Source organism: Myotis nattereri (assembly GCF_964212035.1).
Source record: "Myotis nattereri genome assembly, chromosome: 2".
NCBI classification, from domain to species: Eukaryota; Metazoa; Chordata; class Mammalia; order Chiroptera; family Vespertilionidae; genus Myotis; species Myotis nattereri.
In genome coordinates, this window is record NC_138076.1 from 194457162 (window position 1) to 194477070 (window position 19909).

At 53.7% G+C, this 19909-nt stretch overlaps 2 protein-coding genes across 4 annotated transcripts; both read right to left on the reverse strand.

Annotated features, from left to right (window-relative positions):
- Positions 1 to 1875: 1875 nt before the first annotated feature.
- On the reverse strand, positions 1876 to 11314 carry ENO2 (enolase 2). Its single transcript, XM_081083464.1, has 12 exons — positions 11124 to 11314; positions 9634 to 9733; positions 7438 to 7533; positions 7233 to 7291; positions 6857 to 6926; positions 6237 to 6370; positions 5789 to 6011; positions 4531 to 4728; positions 3616 to 3817; positions 3247 to 3355; positions 3025 to 3083; positions 1876 to 2773 (listed from the first exon to the last, which is right to left on the reverse strand). The coding sequence occupies exons 2-12, from the start codon at positions 9716 to 9718 to the stop codon at positions 2704 to 2706; spliced, it is 1305 nt and encodes a 434-aa protein (XP_080939590.1). The 5' UTR covers positions 9719 to 9733; positions 11124 to 11314; the 3' UTR covers positions 1876 to 2703.
- A 266-nt stretch (positions 11315 to 11580) lies between these two features.
- LRRC23 (leucine rich repeat containing 23) lies at positions 11581 to 18452 on the reverse strand. Of its 3 annotated transcripts, none has more exons than XR_013997327.1 (7): positions 17709 to 18452; positions 17515 to 17624; positions 16790 to 17043; positions 16069 to 16199; positions 15276 to 15412; positions 12461 to 12741; positions 11581 to 11861 (listed from the first exon to the last, which is right to left on the reverse strand). XR_013997327.1 is itself a non-coding variant. In XM_081115177.1 (7 exons), exons 1-6 carry the CDS (start codon positions 17832 to 17834, stop codon positions 12499 to 12501), a joined length of 1026 nt encoding a protein of 341 aa, XP_080971303.1. In that variant the 5' UTR covers positions 17835 to 18178; the 3' UTR covers positions 11581 to 11861; positions 12461 to 12498. The 3 variants fall into 3 exon arrangements, 2 of the variants coding, with proteins under 2 accessions (XP_080971303.1, XP_080971304.1); XM_081115177.1 differs by having other exon boundaries at positions 12461 to 12766; positions 17709 to 18178; XM_081115178.1 differs by lacking the exon at positions 17515 to 17624 and having other exon boundaries at positions 12461 to 12766; positions 17709 to 18051.
- Between the last annotated feature and the right edge of the window lie 1457 nt (positions 18453 to 19909).

Genomic DNA, 19909 nt, shown 5'->3' on the forward strand with positions numbered 1-19909 from the left:
AAAGCACTGGGGACCCTGAACAAGAGGTTTCCTTGGCCCAGGAGAGAATCACACCACTCTTTTGTCTCTTAAATTGGTTGACACTTTACCACCCCATGCCCACCTTCCTTATTCCTCAGGGCCTTCAAGAGCCAAGGCCAACCTCCCCCACCCCCAACCGCCTGCCCCCCCTCCCAGTACCCTAGAATAGCTCCTGCTCCTCCCCACCTCCCAACTTTGCTCCAAGACTCCTCCTCCCCCCCCCATCCCCCTCCCTATTGCATTTCCTCTCTCTCTGCACCTCTCAGTTTAGTCTCCCACTGGATCCTGGCCCAGGCCTTTTCCAGTTCCCTTCCAGGCTGAGCTCTCTCTCGTTTTTTCAACCACTAAGGGGTGGATGAGGATGGTGACACACCTAAGCCTGAAAGGAAAACGTAAGCATCGGTAGGAACAGAAGATGGGGGAGAGTCAAGGCCTCCACCCTCCAAATCCTCCCCTACCTGAGGGCCAGGCTGACAGTTCAGCTTCAGGAGCATCACACACACACCACCACCACCACCATCCCTCACCCCAGCTCCCTCTCAGGCCCCAGCCCCCCAGGACCCACTGGTCTCCAGGCAACGGCACAAAGGGAAAGTGGAGAGAAGGGCCTGGGAAACCCAGGCAGAGCTAGCTGTAACTCAATCTACCCAGTACCTGGGGGAGGCGGGGGCATGGCTGCAGAGAAGGTGACTTAGGAGGGAGGGAGAAAGGGGCAGAGGCTAGAGAATGTGGCTCCAACCAGAATAGGCCTGGTTAGTCTAGGAGTTACTAAGGACAAATGAGTCTAACGCACCCCAGAGAAAACCAAGAGCCCAGCGAAAAGTATAGTGTGCCCCAAGGGAAACAGAAAGGCGCCAGGAGACTCCGGAGGGCAGGGAAAGATGAGATGCCCGCACTGAAATGAAGAGGCCCTGAAGAGAGGGTGCAAGTTCTTTGAACTCAAATGGAGGATGTGTCAGCGACACAGGAAGGACAGGGCCGAGAAATGGGTTCTGCCCGTGCAGAACTGGGATCTTGTCCTGGAGCTGGGCGGGGTGGTGGCAGAGGGATCCCAGGACCAGAACTCGGAAACGGAGTGGGAGGCCCACAGAGGGAACCACCTTGAAATTCCTCCCACCTACCTTTAGCCGGGCTGCACGGTGTCCTGCGGAACCTTGCCTCCCTCTAGTGGCCACAGCTTTCCACAGCCCCTAGCGTTCAAAGCACTGAGGGGGTTCTCCCCCAGCGTGGTTCCTGGGTTCCCATCTCAGCGCTGGGGCTCCGCAGGAGCTGGAGAACAATTGTCGTGTATCTTCAGCCCCACACCGGCACCCTGCTTGCAGGCTGACCCAACTGGGGGGGGGGGGGGTGGAATCTCCAGTTCACTGGAGGCCTTTTTCCTCAGCCCCTGGTACCATCCTTCCCTCCTCGTTCCCCACCTTGCAAGGAGTGGTGGCCATGCAATGCTGTTCCATCCCCGAAGCAGCCGGGATTTGGGTTTGGAGAGGCCCAGTATGGGAGCTGCTCTAGTTCACAGATTTATCCCTGCTCTGGTCAAGGCTCTTTGCGAATCTGAAAACACTGTGGCCACCTTTCCTCTAAAATGCACACACACACATTTTTGGTGATTTGAAGAATTCCTGCACCAGATTAAGAACTGATCATTCACCTGGATCCTGGGGCCAAGCTTGCTGCTGAGAAGGCAGGGGCAGTGTGGCCCTCACCTGCTAGGGTGGGGGAGGCAATGTCATCATCTTGGCCATATTTGTTCTATTTGTCTTCCTCCTCTTGTGCCCTCCCCAGCTCTGCTATCCAGTTTCACCATCTTCTCTCCCCTCATATGAACTACAGTCAGACTCCTCGGACACAATAATGCACTGTGATTCAGACTTTAATGGTGGTGCTCATTTCAGTGTCAGAGGTGATGGGAACGGTGGGACATGGCATGGTGGGAGCAAGACCTTGCTCTGGGGCAGCTGGAGAAAGAACAGGGACGGTAGGGCTGGGAAGAGAGTTCCGGGGAAGAGTCCCCAGGCGCACAGCCCCATCTCCGGCCCCAGCCAGGCTTCAGTGAAGGGTTGCTACACACAAAGGAACTGCCAGCAAGGCCTTTTTCTGTCCCCTTCAGCATTCCAGCAAGACTTCCATCCCAGACCATCTCAGAAGCTCTAGCCATATGAAGTACATAGTCCCCTCCAGTCAGGCCAGTTCTTGGCCCTGGAGTCATGAGGAAATGAATAATCAACAGGATGAGTGAAAAATAAATTAATAAATAAATAACACACTAAAACCTTAGGGCAGGCATGCCCAGCAGCCAGCACCTCCCTCCACCTCAGCACCATGTAGTGCCTGGCTCATCTGCAACATGGAAAACACATGGAACAGGTGCAAAGTGCAAGTGACCCAGGGCCCCTCCCTGAACACCTCAGCAGCCAACCCTGATGCCCCTGTCACAGACCCTGATCATTCTTCCACGGACCCCCTTATAATCCTCAGTCCTGTGGCCAGTCTTTGAGGAGAGAGAAAAGGGAGAAGTGAAGCGTGTGAAACCCAGAGGGGGCGAGTAGAGACAGCAGGGGTAGGACAAGCCCAGGAGCCGTGCGGCAGGTCAGCTGGGGTGTCTGGGGTGAAGTATCACAGGGCAGGACAGGAAGGGGTTCCAGGAGGGTGGAGGGGGTCCAAGTCTCCAGGAGAGTAGAGGGATCACAGCACGCTGGGATTGCGGAAATTGTGTCCGGCAAAGCGAGCTTCGTCTCCCAGCTCTTCCTCAATTCTGAGAGAAATGAGCCAGAAAGGAAACGTCAGGGGAGCAGGAGGTCCTCAGTCTCCAAGCCCCTCACACCACCCGCTCCCGTGCCCTGGCCCAAGTGTGGGCCTTCCCTGGCTCTCCCACGTGACCTGTGGGATCCATCCATCAGGCCATTCGTCAACCCGTCCTTCAGAACTCTTCTCTGGATATGGAACGGTGGGCAAACAGAGCTTTTAACCTTGAGCCCCGGGCTCCCATTCCCCAGGTTCCCTCACCTCATGAGCTGGTTGTACTTAGCCAGACGCTCAGAACGGCACGGGGCCCCAGTCTTGATCTGAAACAGCAGGAAAGATAAGCAGCTCAGTGGCTGCCCCTTCATTTCTTTAAAGGAAACGTACACTCCCTTGAAATTCCCCCGACACCCTCAAACACCTGGAAGGAGAGACCCACCTGAGCCTAGAACCCACCAACTGCACAAAGATCTCCCTTGCACTCACCTGGCCTGTGCACAGCCCCACCACCAGGTCTGCGATGAAGGTGTCTTCAGTCTCCCCTGAGCGATGACTCACCATGACCCCCCAGCCGTTCTCCTGGGCCAGCTTGCACCTGTATCCGTACACCAGCATTGACCCCCAGCCCCTCACACTGAGCACTCGCTTCCCAGCCCCAACGTTGGTCTGTGTTAAGAAACATGTGGAGGGAAGTTGTCTGGGAGGGAAGCAGAGAATCTGTTCGGAACCCAGAGGGAGAACTGAGGGCTATGAAGGTGACTCTAGGTTCCCTGCTCTCTTCAGCATCTGTGGGCGTGGAGCCCTTCAAGAGGGTCCTGAGAAGGGCTGAGCAGGAGAGAACCAGGAGGCACTCACGCTTGGATAGCTTCAGTGACTGAACCGATCTGGTTGACCTTGAGCAGCAGGCAGTTGCAGGCCTTTTCTTCCAGTGCCCGCTCGATACGCTTTGGGTTGGTCACTGTCAGGTCATCACCCACAATCTGTATCCCTACATTGGCCGTGAACTTCGACCAGGCAGCCCAGTCATCCTGGTCAAAGGGGTCCTCAATGGAGACCACTGAGGGAGAGGGGTGAAGGGGCTGTTGATCTTCTCTGGGGGCTCAGGCAGGAACCCCCCATACACACACACTTTGATTCCCTGAAATAGCCAGACCCCCTGGCTAACTGAGCTGCTCCTCCTGGCTTCCCCCATCCCCAAATAAGCCTGCCCTAACTGAGTCTTACCTTGATTCATTCATAAACTTTCAAAACACAAGGGTTCCGAATCTTTCTCACAACCTATCTGCATTTTCACATTTTCACTAACAGGAAGCCCTTCCTCATTACTAATCAAAATCCTTCATTCTGCAATTTATATCTTAAGCTCTGGTAGAACTGAAGGATAATTCAGTTCCTCATCAGCCTTCTATTCTCACATCACTTCCAGCTCCATTCAGCATCTACAATTTTATCTATCAAAAACACTGAAACGGCTGGTTCCCTGCCAGGTCCAGTCACCTCACCATCCCTGGTTTCTTCCAAAGCCTTCCCCATGACCCCAGTAGCTTCAGAGCACATGCCTTTAATCAGGAGCTGAGGCAGATGGAACAAATTCATCACAGGGCCCTGCACATGTACTCCATACAAAGCCCAGGCTCTGCAGGAGACTTCACCCCATCCCTGGCTCTCGGTCTCTTCTTAGGATACCTGCACCTGGCACCTGGGGTAGCATCCCATAAGGTCCTGCTGCCCGCCCCCTGCACTCTCTTCCATACCCCGCCTTGCTCTCACCAGGATAGTCCCTGACAAAGTCCTGGTAGAGAGACCCCAGCTGGTCCCCAGTGATGTATCGGGAAGGGTCAGCAGGAGACTTGAAATCCAAGTCATATTTGCCATCACGATAAAACTCTGAGGCAGCGACATCCATGCCAATGACAATTTTTTCCGCGTAGCCAGCCTTGTCAATGGCTTCCTTCACCAGCTCCAAGGCTGGGGATGAAACACAGCGAGATTATTAGCAGGAAGGGCAGACAAGGAGGAAGGAGAGAGGGGAAGAAATTAGGGGCCGTGGTAGAGCACTTGCTATGGAGGAGTCTGGCTAAGGTTCTGGTCAGGGTTATCTCCAGGTCTGGGAAGAGCAGGCCATCTCCCAGGAAGGCAGGGGATGCCTTCAGTTAATAACAGTGTTTTTAAATAGCTATCATTTTTTGAGGGCTAACTGTGCACTTTACATATATGATCTCATTTAATCCTCACAACGATGCTAAGAAGTAGATACTGTTATTAGTGTTCCCCTGTTACAGATAAGAAAGATGGAGCATGGCCTGGCCGGTGTTGCTCAGTGGTTGAGCGTCGACCTAGGTTCCATTCCAGGTCTGGGCACATGCCCAGGTTGCCAGCTGGATCCCCAGTAGGGGGCATGCAGGAGGCAGCTGATCAATGATTCTCTCATCATTAATGTTTCTCTCTAACCCTTTCCCTTCCTCTCTGAAATCAATAAAAATATTTTTTTAAAGACAAAGCATGGACAAAATAAGTAAGAAAGATCGCCAGCCAGTAAGCCTTCAAGTCAAGGTTCAAGGGCAGGCAGTTTTGGCCTCAGAACCTTAACTCTTAGCCACTACCAGTTTTGGGTTTTGTTTCTATTCACTATACGGTTTCTCCCAGGGCAGAAAAAAGTTAGAGATCCTCAAGGCCTACGAAGGTGGAGTGAGAATGGGATAGATTTAGAATAGGTTTCCTAGAGTTTGGTATATCTCATCGAACTGAGAACCTATGGAGTTAAAGGCTGGCATGGATCCCACAGGAGACCTAGACCACCGTCCAGCACTTCCAGGGGCTCCGGCGAGAACTTACAGTCGCGAAGGAACCTGGCTGGGCAGGTAGGACTGCTCTTCCAGCCTGCATGTGAATCTGGCAGGCCCTCTGGAGCTAGCAGGAGTCAAGGACCACCACCCACACTCCTCAGGACGTGGGGAAGTATGTGGCCCTGCCCAATGGCCCAGGATGAAGTGAGACTCAGAGCTGGGAGTGGGGATCCTGGTCTCACCCTCACTGTTCTCCAGGATGTTGGGGGCAAAGCCGCCTTCATCTCCCACATTGGTGGCATCCTTGCCATACTTGTCCTTGATGACCCCCTTGAGCGTGTGGTAGACCTCCGCCCCAAGTTGCATGGCATCACGAAAGCTCTCGGCACCCACGGGAAGGATCATGAACTCCTGCATGGCCAGCTTGTTCCCAGCATGGGAGCCACCATTGATCACGTTGAAGGCCTGGGAGCCACAGGACAGATAGTCACCGAGCATTTTCCTTTCTGCTCCTGGGAGCGTCCACCCAAGATCCCAAATTCCCTCCCAGCTTCCCAGGCTCCGAGTCTCATGTCCCCATCCTCTCTCTTTAGCTACCCCAATTCCCTGTCCTCCCATCAGTCTTCACAAGGTTTCATGCTCCCCGGGGCCCCACCCCTGGGAGAGGTACAGGCATGGCGGGGTGCTCACCGGCACAGGCAGGATGAGGTCTGAGTTCCCAGCCAGCTGAGCAATGTGGCGATATAGTGGCAATTCCCGCTCGGCTGCCCCTGCCTTACACACGGCCAAGGACACACCCAGGATGGCATTCGCCCCAAACTTGGCTGGGAGATGACAGAAGAAGGCACTAAGCAAAAATGTCTCCTTCCTCTTCTAGCCAACATCACCTATACTCCCCAAAGGAGGCAATAGAGGAGACCCCCCTCCTCCCTCCTCTGTGCAACATCTAGTCCATTCTCTCCTGAAATAGCGGGGGAGCTGGGGACGAGGTGACAGGAAAGGGCAGAGAGCTGCGTGTATTTCTAACTACCCCAAGATCAGACTATCTCATGTCAACTCTCTCCCCTTTATGCTGCAAAGAAGTTCTTCCTCGGTCTAATGGTCTAATGTCACACACACACACACACACACATGCACACACACACACGCACACACCAACTGCAGGTAAACTCATCTTCTCCTGCTCTGATTTTGGGGGTAGGATGAAAAGTCCATCCTCAGGAAGCTCCCACAGCGCTGGCCCCTTCAGTTCTCTCTGCTCCACACCTCCCCACCCTCGGCCTCCCCACTTTCTCCCGGCCCCTGCTCACATTTGTTCTCTGTCCCATCCAACTCCAGCATCAGGTTGTCCAGCTTCTCCTGCTCCACCACAGAGAGACCCTGCAGGCAGAGCCACTATCACCCGGGGCCTGAACGGAGGCTGGGCCCTAAGACACAGGGCCCCCCTCCACACGGCTCACATCCAGCCAGGGTCCAACCAGGTTCCTGCGACAGCAGCCTGTCTGGATCAGGGGACCTGAGCCCCCATAGGAGCAGAGGACAGTAAGGGGTCATCTTCCCACCTTCCCTTAGTAACCATGATTCCCAAGGGGTGGGCCTTCCCCCCCACATCCCGCTTCTCCTCCCCTGGACCAGATTCCTTCTAGGACCCTGGTCCTGCCATCCCCAGCAAAGAGTGAGCCTCACTGAGCTGATGAGGGCTGGTGCGATGGTAGTGTTGATGTGGTCCACGGCCTTCAGGACACCTGGGGAGAGGCAAAGAGGCCAGGCTGGGTCAGACCAGGAGGGGCCAGAGGGAAAGGCGGGGTGCAAGAAGCGGCTTGGGGACTGGTGTGAGGTCGGAATATAAAGCTGAGGGGTGGGAGAGCTTGGGAAAGAGAGAAGGCCTCACCTTTGCCTAAGTAACGCTGTTTGTCCCCATCCCTTAGTTCCAGGGCTTCGTAAATCCCAGTGGAGGCTCCACTGGGCACTGCGGCCCTGAAAAGACCTGGGAGAAGAGCATGGAGTGAGGAGGAAGAGAGAAAGACACCAGGGACCAGGGATCCCTTTAGGCTCCAGCTCTAAACGCCTGCCTGCCACATCCAGCCCTTCCCCGACAGTGCTCCCTAATACACACACACACACACACACCTTCCTTATACACCCACATATATACACACTGTCCTAACACACACACACACACACACACACACACCTTCCTTATACACCCACATATATACACACTGCTCCTAACACACACACACACCTCCCTTATACACCCACATATATACACACTGCTCCTAACACACACACACACACACACCTTCCTTATACACCCACATATATACACACTGCTCCTAACACACACACACACCTCCCTTATACACCCACATATATACACACTGCTCCTAACACACACACACACCTCCCTTATACACCCACATATATACACACTGCTCCTAATACACACACACACACACACACACACACACACCTTCCTTATACGCCCACATATATACACACTGCTAACACACACACACACCTCCCTTATACACCCACATATATACACACTGCTCCTAATACACACACACACACACACACACCTCCCTTATACACTCACATATATACACACTGCTCCTAATACACACACACACACACACACACCTCCCTTATACACCCACATATATACACACTGCTCCTAATACACACATACACACACACCTCCCTTATACACCCACATATATACACACTGCTCCTAATACACACACACACACACCTCCCTTATACACCCACATATATACACACTGCTCCTAATAAACGCACAATACACACTGCTCCCTAATACACACACACACACGTCCCTTATACACCCACATATATACACACTGCTCTCTAATACACACACACACACCTCCTTTATACACCCACATATATACACACTACTCCTAACACACACACACAATACACACTGCTCCCTAATACACACACACTATTCTTTTTTTAAATATATATTTTATTGATTTTTTACAGAGAGGGAGGGAGAGGGATAAAATCAGAAATATTGATGAGAGAGAAACATTGATCAGCTGCCTCCTGCACACTCCCCACTGGGGATGTGCCCGCAACCAAGGTACATGCGCCTGACCAGAATCAAACCTGGGACCCTTGAGTCCGCAGGCCAACGCTCCATCCACTGAGCCAGACCAGTTAGGGCCACACACTATTCTTAATACACACAGAGATACACACAGCTCCCTAATACACAACTACTTCCTAATACACACAGTGCTCCCTAATACACACACACTCTCACACACACACACACAGCTCCCTAACACACACACACTATTCCCAACACACACACACACACTGCTCCCTAATACACACACAGACACTCTCACACACACACACACACAGCTCCCTAACACACACACTATTCCCAACACACACACACACTGCTCCCTAATACACACACACTATTCCCAACACACACACACACACTGCTCCCTAATACATACATACATAATACACACTGCTCCTTAATACACACACACTATTCCTAATACACACACAGAGACACACACAGCTCCCTAATACACTGCTTCCTAATACACACACACTGCTCCCTAATACACACACACTCTCACATACACACAGCTCCCTAATACACCCACATATATACACACTGCTTTCTAATACACACATATACACACTGCTCCCTAACACACACACACACACACACACACACACACACACAAGCAAGGGCCTCCTTATCCACCCATCTGAGTTCCCACATGCACCAGCAGGAACCCAGAGAAATGAAGTTATGCACTCCTATGCTCACACACAGGTGCATACACAAACATGCAGAGGCAGGGCATGTGTCATACTCTAGACTAGAACAGGGAGGCCTGCCTATCTGGCGCCCCTGGACAACAGCATCCAACCCCCACAATCCAGGCCAAGATCCTGACCCAGCACCCCATCCCTGCTGGGAATCAAGGAAGCTTCCCCTCCCAGGCCGGCGAGCCCAGCACTGAGGGGTGGGGGTGGGGGTCGGGGTGGGGGTCGGGGTGGAGGCCTGGCTCGGTCCGGGCCAGCTCAGTACCTCTGGCAGTGTAGAGATCCACCTCCACAGTGGGGTTCCCACGGGAGTCCAAGATCTCCCGGGCCCAGATCTTCGTTATCGACATGATGGCTGGGATCTCCTTGGGTGGAAGGGAAGTAAGGAGAAAGGTAAGAGGCTTAGAGGGGTGGAGCCTGAGATCGTGGGAGGGGCCAGAGGCTAGGAGGATGGGAAAGAGGTTACTGCAGTGGGTGGGGGTGGGGAGGAGCAGGCCGCTACCATCGGCTGTAGAAGTGATTCCCCCACCCCTTCCAGGGGGACAGGAGAAGGTCACTGCAGTGAGGAAGGGGAGGTCACTGCAGTGCGGGGCGGGGTGAGATCCAGCTTCGAGGCGGGAGGACACCGCAGGGGTGGGGGGGGGGGGCAGTGGTTCCCTCGTCCCCTCTGCAGCTTGGGCAGCCGGCTGGTGGGGTTCGCCCAGACCTCCTCAGAGAGGAATGGCTGCCAGGCTTGCCTTACTCCTTGGAGCCAAGAAAAGGATGGGTAGTCTGCACAGCTGCAGCCTGCATTCACAGCCTGTCCCCCCAACTTAACACCCCAGCCCCACGCCCAGGTCCCACTCTCCCCCGAATGTACGTCCCTCCTCTCCCACAGATGTGCAGTGGAGAGAGGGTCCTAGGAAGGCCCTCCGTCCTGGGGGTCGCAGCGGGGAGGGAGGAGGAGGAGAGACCCGAGGGGTGAGCAGGGCTGGGCCCTTCCTCCAGCCGCCCCTAGACAAATTCTCCCCTCCCAGCCCTGGGCGGCCGAAGGGGCTCAGTGTGTGTGTGGGGGGGGGGGGGGGGGGCGAGGGAGCCTAGACTCTAGAGCGGCGGTTCTCAACCTGTGGGTCGCGACCCCTTTGGGGGTCGAACGACCCTTTCACAGGGGTCGCCTAAGACCATCGGAAAACATATATAATTACATATTGTTCTTGTGATTAATCACTATGCTTTAATTATGTTCAATTTGTAACAATGAAAATACATCCTGCATATCAGATATTTACATTACGATTCATAACAGTAGCAACATTACAGTTATGAAGTAGCAACGAAAATAATTTCATGGCTGGGGGTCCCCACCACATGAGGAACTGTATTAAAGGGCCGCGGCGTTAGGAAGGCTGAGAACCGCTGCTCTAGAGGCTGCTGCGGAAGGGTGAGAGAAGACACCCCTCAGATGCAAAGCCGAGGGGACGTGGCAGGATGAAAATGCACGGGGCGGGGAAGAGAGCCCGACCTAATGCCCGCAGGACCGGAGGTGATGCGGGACAGGCCAGGGTGCAGAAGGGCTGGCGCCCAAATGAGAAGGGGGCGACGGCCAGAAACGGAGCGGAGCGGTCCGGGAAGGCGGGGAGGGGGTGCCGGGAGGCGCGGGTGACGGAGCAGGTGCGCAGCGCCCGGGGAGAGATGCGCGCGGGCCGGGGGAGCGGGGCAGGGGGCGCAGGGCCGGGGGCCAGGCCAGAGGGGCGCGGGGGCCGGGCAGGGCTTCACCTCGGGGCTGCAGACTCAGCCTGTGGCGGTGGCGGCGGCGGTGGCGGTGGCGGTGGCGGCAGCGGCGCAGAGGGAGCGGGAGTGGCGGCGGCGACTGCGGCTCCCGGGCTGCGGGCGGCGGGCGGGGGTGGGGAGGGGGGAGGCGCCGATAGGGCCGGGCGGGCGCATGTGACCCAGAGCCCCCGTGAGTCAGGAGCCGTGGGCGGAGGCGCCTGTAGGAGTGCGGGTGGGGGGCCGGTGGGGGTGTAGTGGGGGGGTGGGAGGGGGAAAGTGATGCGGGAGGGACGGGGGCGACCCAGAGCCTGCCTTTTCCAGCGCCCACGCACGCTGCTGCCCACGACCCGGCCCCCCGGAAAGTAACCGGCACAGCCTCGGAGAGAGTAATCTGATCTCCGAGGCCAGCCACAGCCAGGAAAGCCCGCGATAGACGCTCCCGTACCCGGTCAGACACAAAAGTATCAAAATATCTCTTTATTCGAAACCGAGCTGTTCCTACACACCCCAGCCCGTCTCCGCAGGCAACCGGATCTGCCTGAAGGATGCCCACTTCTAGGCTCCAGGCAGCGCTCGAGCCCACCCACCCCTCTGCCCAGGTGCCCACACAGAGCCTGGGCGGCAGGCTGTGATGAACCCGCAGGTCGGGGCCGAGAGGTCAGCTCTGTCTCCGGATGGGGATGGGGCGGGCGTGCCGGTGGTGGACCCTGCCATCCTCAGGTCTGGGAGCCAGTGTCTGATCCCCTGGAGGAAGGGACAGAGTAAACCCTCTGGGCCCGACTGCATTCCCACTGCTGCCTCTGCCCCATCTGCAATGTGCCGCTGCTCCACTTGCCTGGACTCATCTCCTCAGCCCCCGCTGCCTCCCCTGCCCTCCTTTCTTCCCCCTACCCTGTGTCCCGTTATGTTTAGTTTCTGATTTTTAGTGCAGGCTCTCTCTCTCTTGCCTGCTCTCCTAGGCCCAGCTGCATCCCTCATACACCACCAACCACCTCCCTCCCACCCCCACCACCTGGCCGCCGACCTGGCCTTCACAGCTGATCTTCATTCTAGCTCAGGTATGGCTGCCACCCCACACCAGCAGCTATGCCTGCCCCCCCAATTCTTTTCACGGACTCTTCTGGCTTCCTGATGTATCTCCTAAGCCTTTCCTCAGCTCCTCCTAGGCCCTGCTGGTCTTTCCTCCTCACCCGAGACACCCCCTGACCCCTAACCCTCATCTCTCCAAGGGTTCTCTCTGCCTGATCCCTTCCTCACCCACCTCCTCCCACAGCAGCTTTGCTCTCTCCCTAAGTGCCAGGCGCCCTGGCCTCCTCTTCCTGCGTCCCTGCTGGCTTTCTTACTATCAGGAAAGACAAGACGAGAAGAACCGCTGCCGCGTCTATGGCTGGTCCGGCCCGGTGTCTTGCTCAGTCTCAGCATCCTGCTCCTGCTCCTCCTTCATCCTCTGACGAATCTCATTGGCCTCGGCCCGGTCCTCCTCCTCAAAGAATTCCTTGTCCAGGCGTTCCAGTTGTGGTATATGCACCAGGGCCTCCTGGCGGTAGTCATTCTCATCTGTACACGGGTTGTCCAGCAGCACCAAGGCTCGGAGCTTGGGCAGGTTCTGAAGCTTGGCAAGCTCCTGCAGGTTGGATACCATGTTGGCCCTGTGGGTGCAGTCAGGAGGGGTTCGTGGGAATAATGACTTTGGAGGCGAGCAGCCAGGAATGGAGTCTCTGGGGGAGTCTCCCATGGGCTCCAGCTTCCCCAGAAACACTGCCTCTTGCAGACTGGCCTGCCACGCATTGCCAGATTTGCTGCAGGGCTGCTGTCCAGCTCTACTCCTGTCCTGCTTCTGTCCTTCAAGGAATCCCTAAGTGCCATATTCTATTCCGCAATGTGTCCTATTTATCCTTCTGGAGCAGCAAAGCTAGGTCACAACCCGGTCTGGTAGTTGGGGAGGAGGGGGGCACCTCCCTTGGAGGAACAGACTTCTGTGTCAATCACACCCACTCAGAGGTTAGGAGGACTTGGGGCAGAGAAAAAGGACCTGGGATTGACGCTCAAGGTAGTGAGTACTGTGTCGTGCTCCCCGCTGGAAGGAACCTAGAGGTAAGGATGGGCTGGGGCCCTGGTCGGCAAACTGCGGCTCGCGAGCCACATGCGTCTCTTTGGCCCCTTGAGTGTGGCTCTTCCAGAAAATACCATGTGTGGGCGCGCGCATACAGTGCGATTGAAACTCCGTGGCCCATGCGCAGAAGTCAGTTTTCGGCCTGGGCGAGTCTATTTTGAAGAAGTACTGTTGATACTTGGCTCTGTTGACTAATGAGTTTGCCGACCACTGGGCTGGGGCCTCCCAGCCTAAAGAACAAACTCCATCTCCTAATATGCCTCCTCATACAGCTATTTTCATCTGTTTGCTTCAAGCCTGTATGAAATCAGGTTTAAATGTTTCCACTTTATCTCAGTGGAGGTGCTGAACCTCACACCGCACCGTATGTCTCACTGGGAGCACTGCATGCACTTCGTGCTGGACTGCCCTGTGCATTGCAGGAGGTTGAGCATCTTTGGCCCCAGAGGCACCTCCTAGTCATTGAGACAATGCAGCTCCACTACTCTTACTTCCAAACCTCCCCAGTGAACAGCCACGGAAAAGGGTCCACTCTCCCTGCCCAGGCTATTAGCAGGAAGACAGAAGCCCCTCCACCCTTCCAGACCAATGTGGCAGAGCTAATTAGCAAGAGATTGCTCCATGAATTAAAGCTGGAGTTGGGGTTCAACCATCTCTCCTACTTGGAGATTCTGTTTCCATTGCCAGTCTTTGTGTGTGTGTGTGTCCTTTTTATAAACATAAATATACATAAATATATATTTTATAAATATATATTTATATATTTATATATTTAAATATTATTATTACTAGAGGCCTGGTGCACAAAATTCATGCACTTGGGGAGACAGGGGCAGGGGGGTCCCTCAGCCCAGCCTGCACCCTCTCGCAGTCCAGGAGCCCTCGGGAGATGTCCGATTGACAGCTTAGGCCCACTCCCTGCGCAGGGAGCGGGCCTAAGCCATCAGTCTGACATCCTTAAGGCTGCCGTGGAGGTGGAAGAGGCTCACACCACTGCCACTGTGCTCACCAGCTGTGAGCCTGGCTTCTGGGTGAGCGGCACTCCCCCTGTGGGAGCGCACTGACCACAAGGGGGCAGCTCCTGTGTTGAGCGTCTGCCCCTGGTGGTCAGTGTGCGTCATAGCGACCAGTTGTTCCACTGTTTAGTCAATTTGCATATTAGCCTTTTATCATATAGGATAAATATAAATGGTGAGAGAGAATCATTGATTGGCTGCCTTCTGCATGCCCCCTACTGGGGATGTGGGGGGATGGAGCCTACAAGAGGGGATCAAGCCCACAACCTGGGCATGTGCCCTGACCAGGAATCAACCCCAAGAACCTAGGAATCAAATAGTGACTTCCTGGTTCATCGGTTGATGCTTAACCACTGAACCATGCTGCCTGGCTCCATTGCCAGTATTGACTAAAGAGGCCTTGTTGACTAAGGAAGCAGTTTTCTTATATCTTTGCTTAATGAAACACACATAAAATCCTCCATCAGACAAGAATTGCTGAGAGAAAATCTCTGATCCTGAGTGCTTTTCTATCTAGAGATTTCCTTCAAATATTCTCTGCTCACATCTGAGCACATCTTGTGTTTTATGTAAATAAAGGAGCCTTACAGGTGGGGATCAGGATAAGAGAGGCAGGAAATGGGAAGGGGAATTGGGGTCCAGAAGATGGAGAAGCAGAGTAGACACTTATATGGGATAGAAACAAAACATAGGGTGGGAGCCAGACTGTGTCCCTTGACAACAGGGGCCATCTCTGGTGCCTTTAAATGTTTCTGAAACACAACACAAGAGCTGGCATATAGCATGTTCTCAATAACTGTGGGTTGAATGCATAAGGATTTGGGGGTCTCGTGCTATAAAGATCTCAGCATTATAATTAGGATTGAATGCAGAAAAAAGTAAGGAAAGGAGGGATGAGGATCAGGATGGAGGATGAGGTGAGAATCTGAGAACGGGCTAGGATTGGGGGATTGGGACCGGGAAGAACACGGTCAGAAGCTGCTCCTGATCAGGGGTAGGAGCAAGGTGGGGCCTGGAGGGCGTGCATACCTCAGGTTGAGGTACTGCAGTGATTTCATTCCCTCGGAGAAGCCACTCAGAGTGTCAATCTGGTTGTCTCTAAGATGCAAGGTAGTGAGATTCTTTAGGTGCTCCAAGCCTTCCACCTTCTTCAACATATTCTGGGCCTAGATTCCAAGATACAGTAGATATATCGGGAGAGGGGAGAGGAATAGGGAAGGAAGAGAAGTCAGAAAGAGATGCAGCAAAAGAGGAAATCTAAAAGGTAGATAAAGAGGGGTCAGGAGGGGAGTAGAGATCGGTAATGAGAGTAAAGAAATCCAGGATAAGCTGCCAGAGAAAGGTCAGCAGTAACTGCCCACTGACTGCTCATCCCACCAAAGCCACCTCTGATTAAGGAGGCGATGCCTTAACCCATCCCCAGGTCTCAGAGCCCCACTGCTCTTCTGAGGAGAAATTACTTCAGCCCCATCCTGGAATGAGGAAGCTCAAGAGTCTAAATGACGGGACGTTTAAGTGGCCTCCTTAGCCTGGTGTCTGAACCTCAGTTATGGCACGTTATGCTGCTACCTGTATCAAAGCAAACTGTTCCCATGTTACCCACACATTAGGTATTATCAGCGATGCTAGGTGGTTAGCACCTCGTTTGTTGTAACTTTGCATCGCCACAGCATCTGGCATCAAGTAAGGGCTCAGTAAATGATGCCAATTATCAGCATGATGATAAAGTCAGTAGCTGAGTCTACTAGAAGCCAGGCCTCCTGGCCCCCCAACCACAGTGCCGTCTTCCCTGCACCAGCCACCCTCGGGCCCAGGGAGCTACCAGGAAGAGGTTCTTCAGCATAGGAAGGTTGATCCCCACTGTGCTTTCCAGTTGGTTCCCTCGAAGCTCCAGTGTGTGCAGGCTGATCAGCCTTTCGGGGTCCATACCTGTCACCGAGCGGATGTGGTTCCCTGAGGGGAAGGAGGGTGTCAAGAGCTCAAAGGGCCACTCTGAAACGTTCAGCAGCAGAGCCTGAGTTTGGGAGCCTCTGCATCTTTCTCTCCAATGCCAGTTGGATACGAAGAGAGACAAGTCCAGACTTAACACCTCAGGGGCCCTGGGCAAGTGGTCTGGTGGTCCAGGGCCTGAAGGACTTGTCCACCCAGCAATCCACATCGCCAACTACCTCCCTGTCCTCCCCCAACTCTTTGCTCAAATGTTAGCTTTTCAATGATGTGTGTCCTAATCCACCTGTTAGAAATTGCCACTTGTGCCCCCGATTCCTTTTACCCGAATCTATTTCTCCATAGCACATATCTCCTTTTAACTTGCTGAATGAATTTGCTCATTGTGTTTACTGTGTTCATGGTCTGTCTCCCCCATCTAGATTGTAAGTTGCATGAGAATACCTCCACCGCATGGAACTGCCGTAATGAATCAGAATGTGCCTGAATGAATGAATGCGAATTGCTGTGTGGCACAGCCAAGGACCACACTGCTCACTTCTGTTGACCTCCGGCTAGGAAGGAGGGAATCTGTGTAGCCCGTCCTATGGACCCACCTTTGAGATTCAGGATGCCCAGACGAGGATGACAGATGCCCTCCGTGTCCATGATCTGGTTGTAGGCAAAACTGGCGATCTGCAGGTAAGGCAGTTCGTTCAGCTGGGCACTCCGCAGCCGGTTGCCGTCAGCCTTGAGCCAGAGCAGGTGGGTGAGGTGATTGAGTGCGGACACGTCCGTCAGATGGTTCTCAGAAATATCCACGTAACGCAGATGGATGTAGGAGCGCAGCAACTGGATGTCCGTCAGTTCTCTAGGAGATGGAAGAGGCCATGGTTAAGGGTGAGAATCCAGCAAGGACTGGCAGAGATGCTAAGGCAGAAGGCAATATGGAGATGGCTTATAATGGGGAGAAGAAGGGGTGACAGATAGTAAGAGTGAAGGGGAGAAGAGAAGGTAGATGGATTCTTAATAGTGGGCAAGGACCTTGTGTCTTTGAAGAGCTGAGACCTGACACTCAGAAGGACAAGTGAGGGAGTCCAGCAGGAATCCCACATTCCCTCTCACAGCCCCCACTCCTCAGGCCAGCCCTGACGCGGGGAGTCTCAGGGCTCCTGAAAAGTAAAGTTGACCCTTCCCTCCCACTGGTCTAGGATGAGAGAGATCCAGACTCTCAGAGAGATCCAAACTTTCAGCTGAAACTCCCAGGAATGAGGGTGAGAATGGAGATTGGGCCCTACAACCTCATTTCTCTCCCCTCCCAGCCCCCCATCCCCCAATGCACCTCTCTTTGACCTCCAGCTTGACATAAGCATGGGCCAATCCATTGCCGGTCTTACAGAGCAAAGAAAGCCCTTCCTTCATCATGTCCTCGGTGAGGGGGGTCGGCATCCACTGCAGGAGGAAGTGCAGTCAGGCATCCCTTTCCAGCCCAACCCTAACCTTAGCCCCAGGACCTCTCCATTTCCATGCTCTCACTTCCTCTGATACGTCTTCCTCCTCTTTCCTGTCATCTTCCCAATCTTCTGTATCCTTCTCATCTTCCTCCCTTTCCAGATCATCCTGGTCTGGCTCAAAATCTTCCAGATCGTCTTCATCTGACATCTTTCTTCCCTGCTGAAGGCTGGCGACCGATCAAGCTGGGTCCTCGTCCTGAGAAGGAAGGTCTCCTCAGCGCCTGCCAGCCCTCAGCTCTGTCACCTCCACGGATGGGGTGTTACCCCTCCCATCACCTCTGATCTCTCCCCAAATACGCCTCTTTCCTCATCCCTATGAGCATCTCATTTTGACTCCCAACCTGCACTTCACATTCCCCATCTTCACATTCCAGGATGCCTTTCCAGACCCCTGAGACCCTTTCTGCCTTCGCAGTGGCTCCAGCTCTCCTCCAGCAGCTCTGTCCCCCGCTTCCTGGACCCCCTCCGCCCAGTCCTTCCCACCTCCATTCTAAAGTAAGCCGCGTCCTCCTCCGATCTTCCTTACCGACCCTCCCCTTCCCGTTCATCCCTAAGCCCAGCTCCACTCATGTCTTCTAACTCTCCGCCTGCTTAGCCCGTTCCCTGTGCCCTCGGGGACACCAGCCTGACAGTCCCCAATCCTCCGGCCCGGAAGGGAGCGGACTCTGGTTCCGCTCAATGACAAGCTGGAGAGGGTCTCGGCCCCAGTGAAGGATTGTTTCGGAAGATGGGAAAAGGGGACGGAGGCGTTGTTTATTGTTGTTATGGCAACGGAGGGGCGGGGCACTGGACGTCCGCAGTTGACAACCGTTGAGAGAGGAGCCGCCACTAACTGAACCGGATCAGTTGACAAGTTACAAACCCACTTTCTCAAACCCAGGAACCCGGATGAGGAGCGTTAATTGGGGGGAGGGGGGGAGGGGGCGGGACTTAAAACTGTGCAGCGGTAGGGGGAGGGTCGGGGCTGCCCATTACGTCACCTGAGACCTTAAAGGGACCGGACATCCTCAATGCAAAGTACTGTGAATTCAAAAGAAACACAAAAGGCGGGTAAAGAGGGAATAAAATACCAAGGTACGTGGTCTCGTTCCCCCACCCCCACCTAACCCCACCCCTACAGGTCCCGTCCATTCGTTATTTTCAGGCGGACCTTTGGAGTGGAAGAAGCCCAGGCCCAAAGTATCCTAGAGACCTGAGTTGGAGTCTTGACAGATCTGCAATTTACCAAGACTCCACTTTCTCGTCTGTAGAATCGGCTTAACTATACCAACTGCCAGGGACTGAGTACGAGTCTAATCTACCCTACGGTGCTGTTCAGATTGTTAAGCCAGTGTGGGAGCATTTTACTCCTCCTCATATCCTGGACTAGTTTGATGCACACCTTTTGGGGAGAAAATCCAACATGTGCCCACTAAAATACTCCTCACACAACGCTGTTACATAAATAATCAATGAGAACTGATACCGCCAAACCCAGGCACTCAGGCCTGTGTGACTTGTTGAAGGAGATGAAAAGAGAGAGGTTGAGTTGCAACAAATATTTGGTGCCAGACATTGTGTGAGGTGCCTTTACAAGTGATATTTAATCCCCACACCAGTCCTGTGAGAGAGATATTTGAAAGAAGAGGAAACCAAGACCCAGGGAGGTTAATATTTATGACACAATTCCTGCCTGGGGAAAGGGGGGAGGGTGTTACTAATCTTGTGGAATCTAATATAAATAAAACAATTAGGGAACAAAGTAAGCTATTATGTGATTAATTGTGCAATCGTGCATTACAGACAGTAAAGTGGTCTGACGGAAGATGTGGTGGGCTGGGAACCAGGAAATGTTACCTCCTGCCCTGTCCAGCTTGGGTCATATAGTTAACAGACAAGTCTGTTTTAACATACGTTTGTTAAGCACTCTGTGCCAGGATGTGCCTACCGGGGACTTAAGGACAGTAAAACAGGGTCCCTTAAGGACAGTAAAACAGGGTCCGTTCCAGTCCAGTGACAAGATTAAGTAAACAGGTATTTCAATACAATGAAACAGATGTCATAATAATGATACCCAACACATACAGAGCTTTTACTGAGTGCCAGGGGATCATTTTATTTTTTTTTATTTTTATTTTTTAAATATATTTTATTGATTTTTCACAGAGAGGAAGGGAGAGAGATAGAAAGTTAGAAACATCGATGAGAGAGAAACATTGATCAGCTGCCTCCTGCACATCCCCC

Coding starts and splice junctions, on each gene's coding strand:
- LRRC23 (XM_081115177.1), bottom strand. CDS start 17,834: ATGTCAGATGAAGACGATCTGGAAGATTTTGAGCCAGACCAGGATGAT. Junction 16,200..16,789: donor GGGCATCCTGAATCTCAAAG/GTGGGTCCATAG, acceptor CCTTCCCCTCAG/GGAACCACATCCGCTCGGTG. Junction 15,413..16,068: donor TGCTGAAGAACCTCTTCCTG/GTAGCTCCCTGG, acceptor CTTGGAATCTAG/GCCCAGAATATGTTGAAGAA.
- ENO2 (XM_081083464.1), bottom strand. CDS start 9,718: ATGTCGATAACGAAGATCTGGGCCCGGGAGATCTTGGACTCCCGTGGG. Junction 3,818..4,530: donor CTTTGTCAGGGACTATCCTG/GTGAGAGCAAGG, acceptor CCTCTCCCTCAG/TGGTCTCCATTGAGGACCCC. Junction 2,774..3,024: donor AAGTACAACCAGCTCATGAG/GTGAGGGAACCT, acceptor CATTTCTCTCAG/AATTGAGGAAGAGCTGGGAG.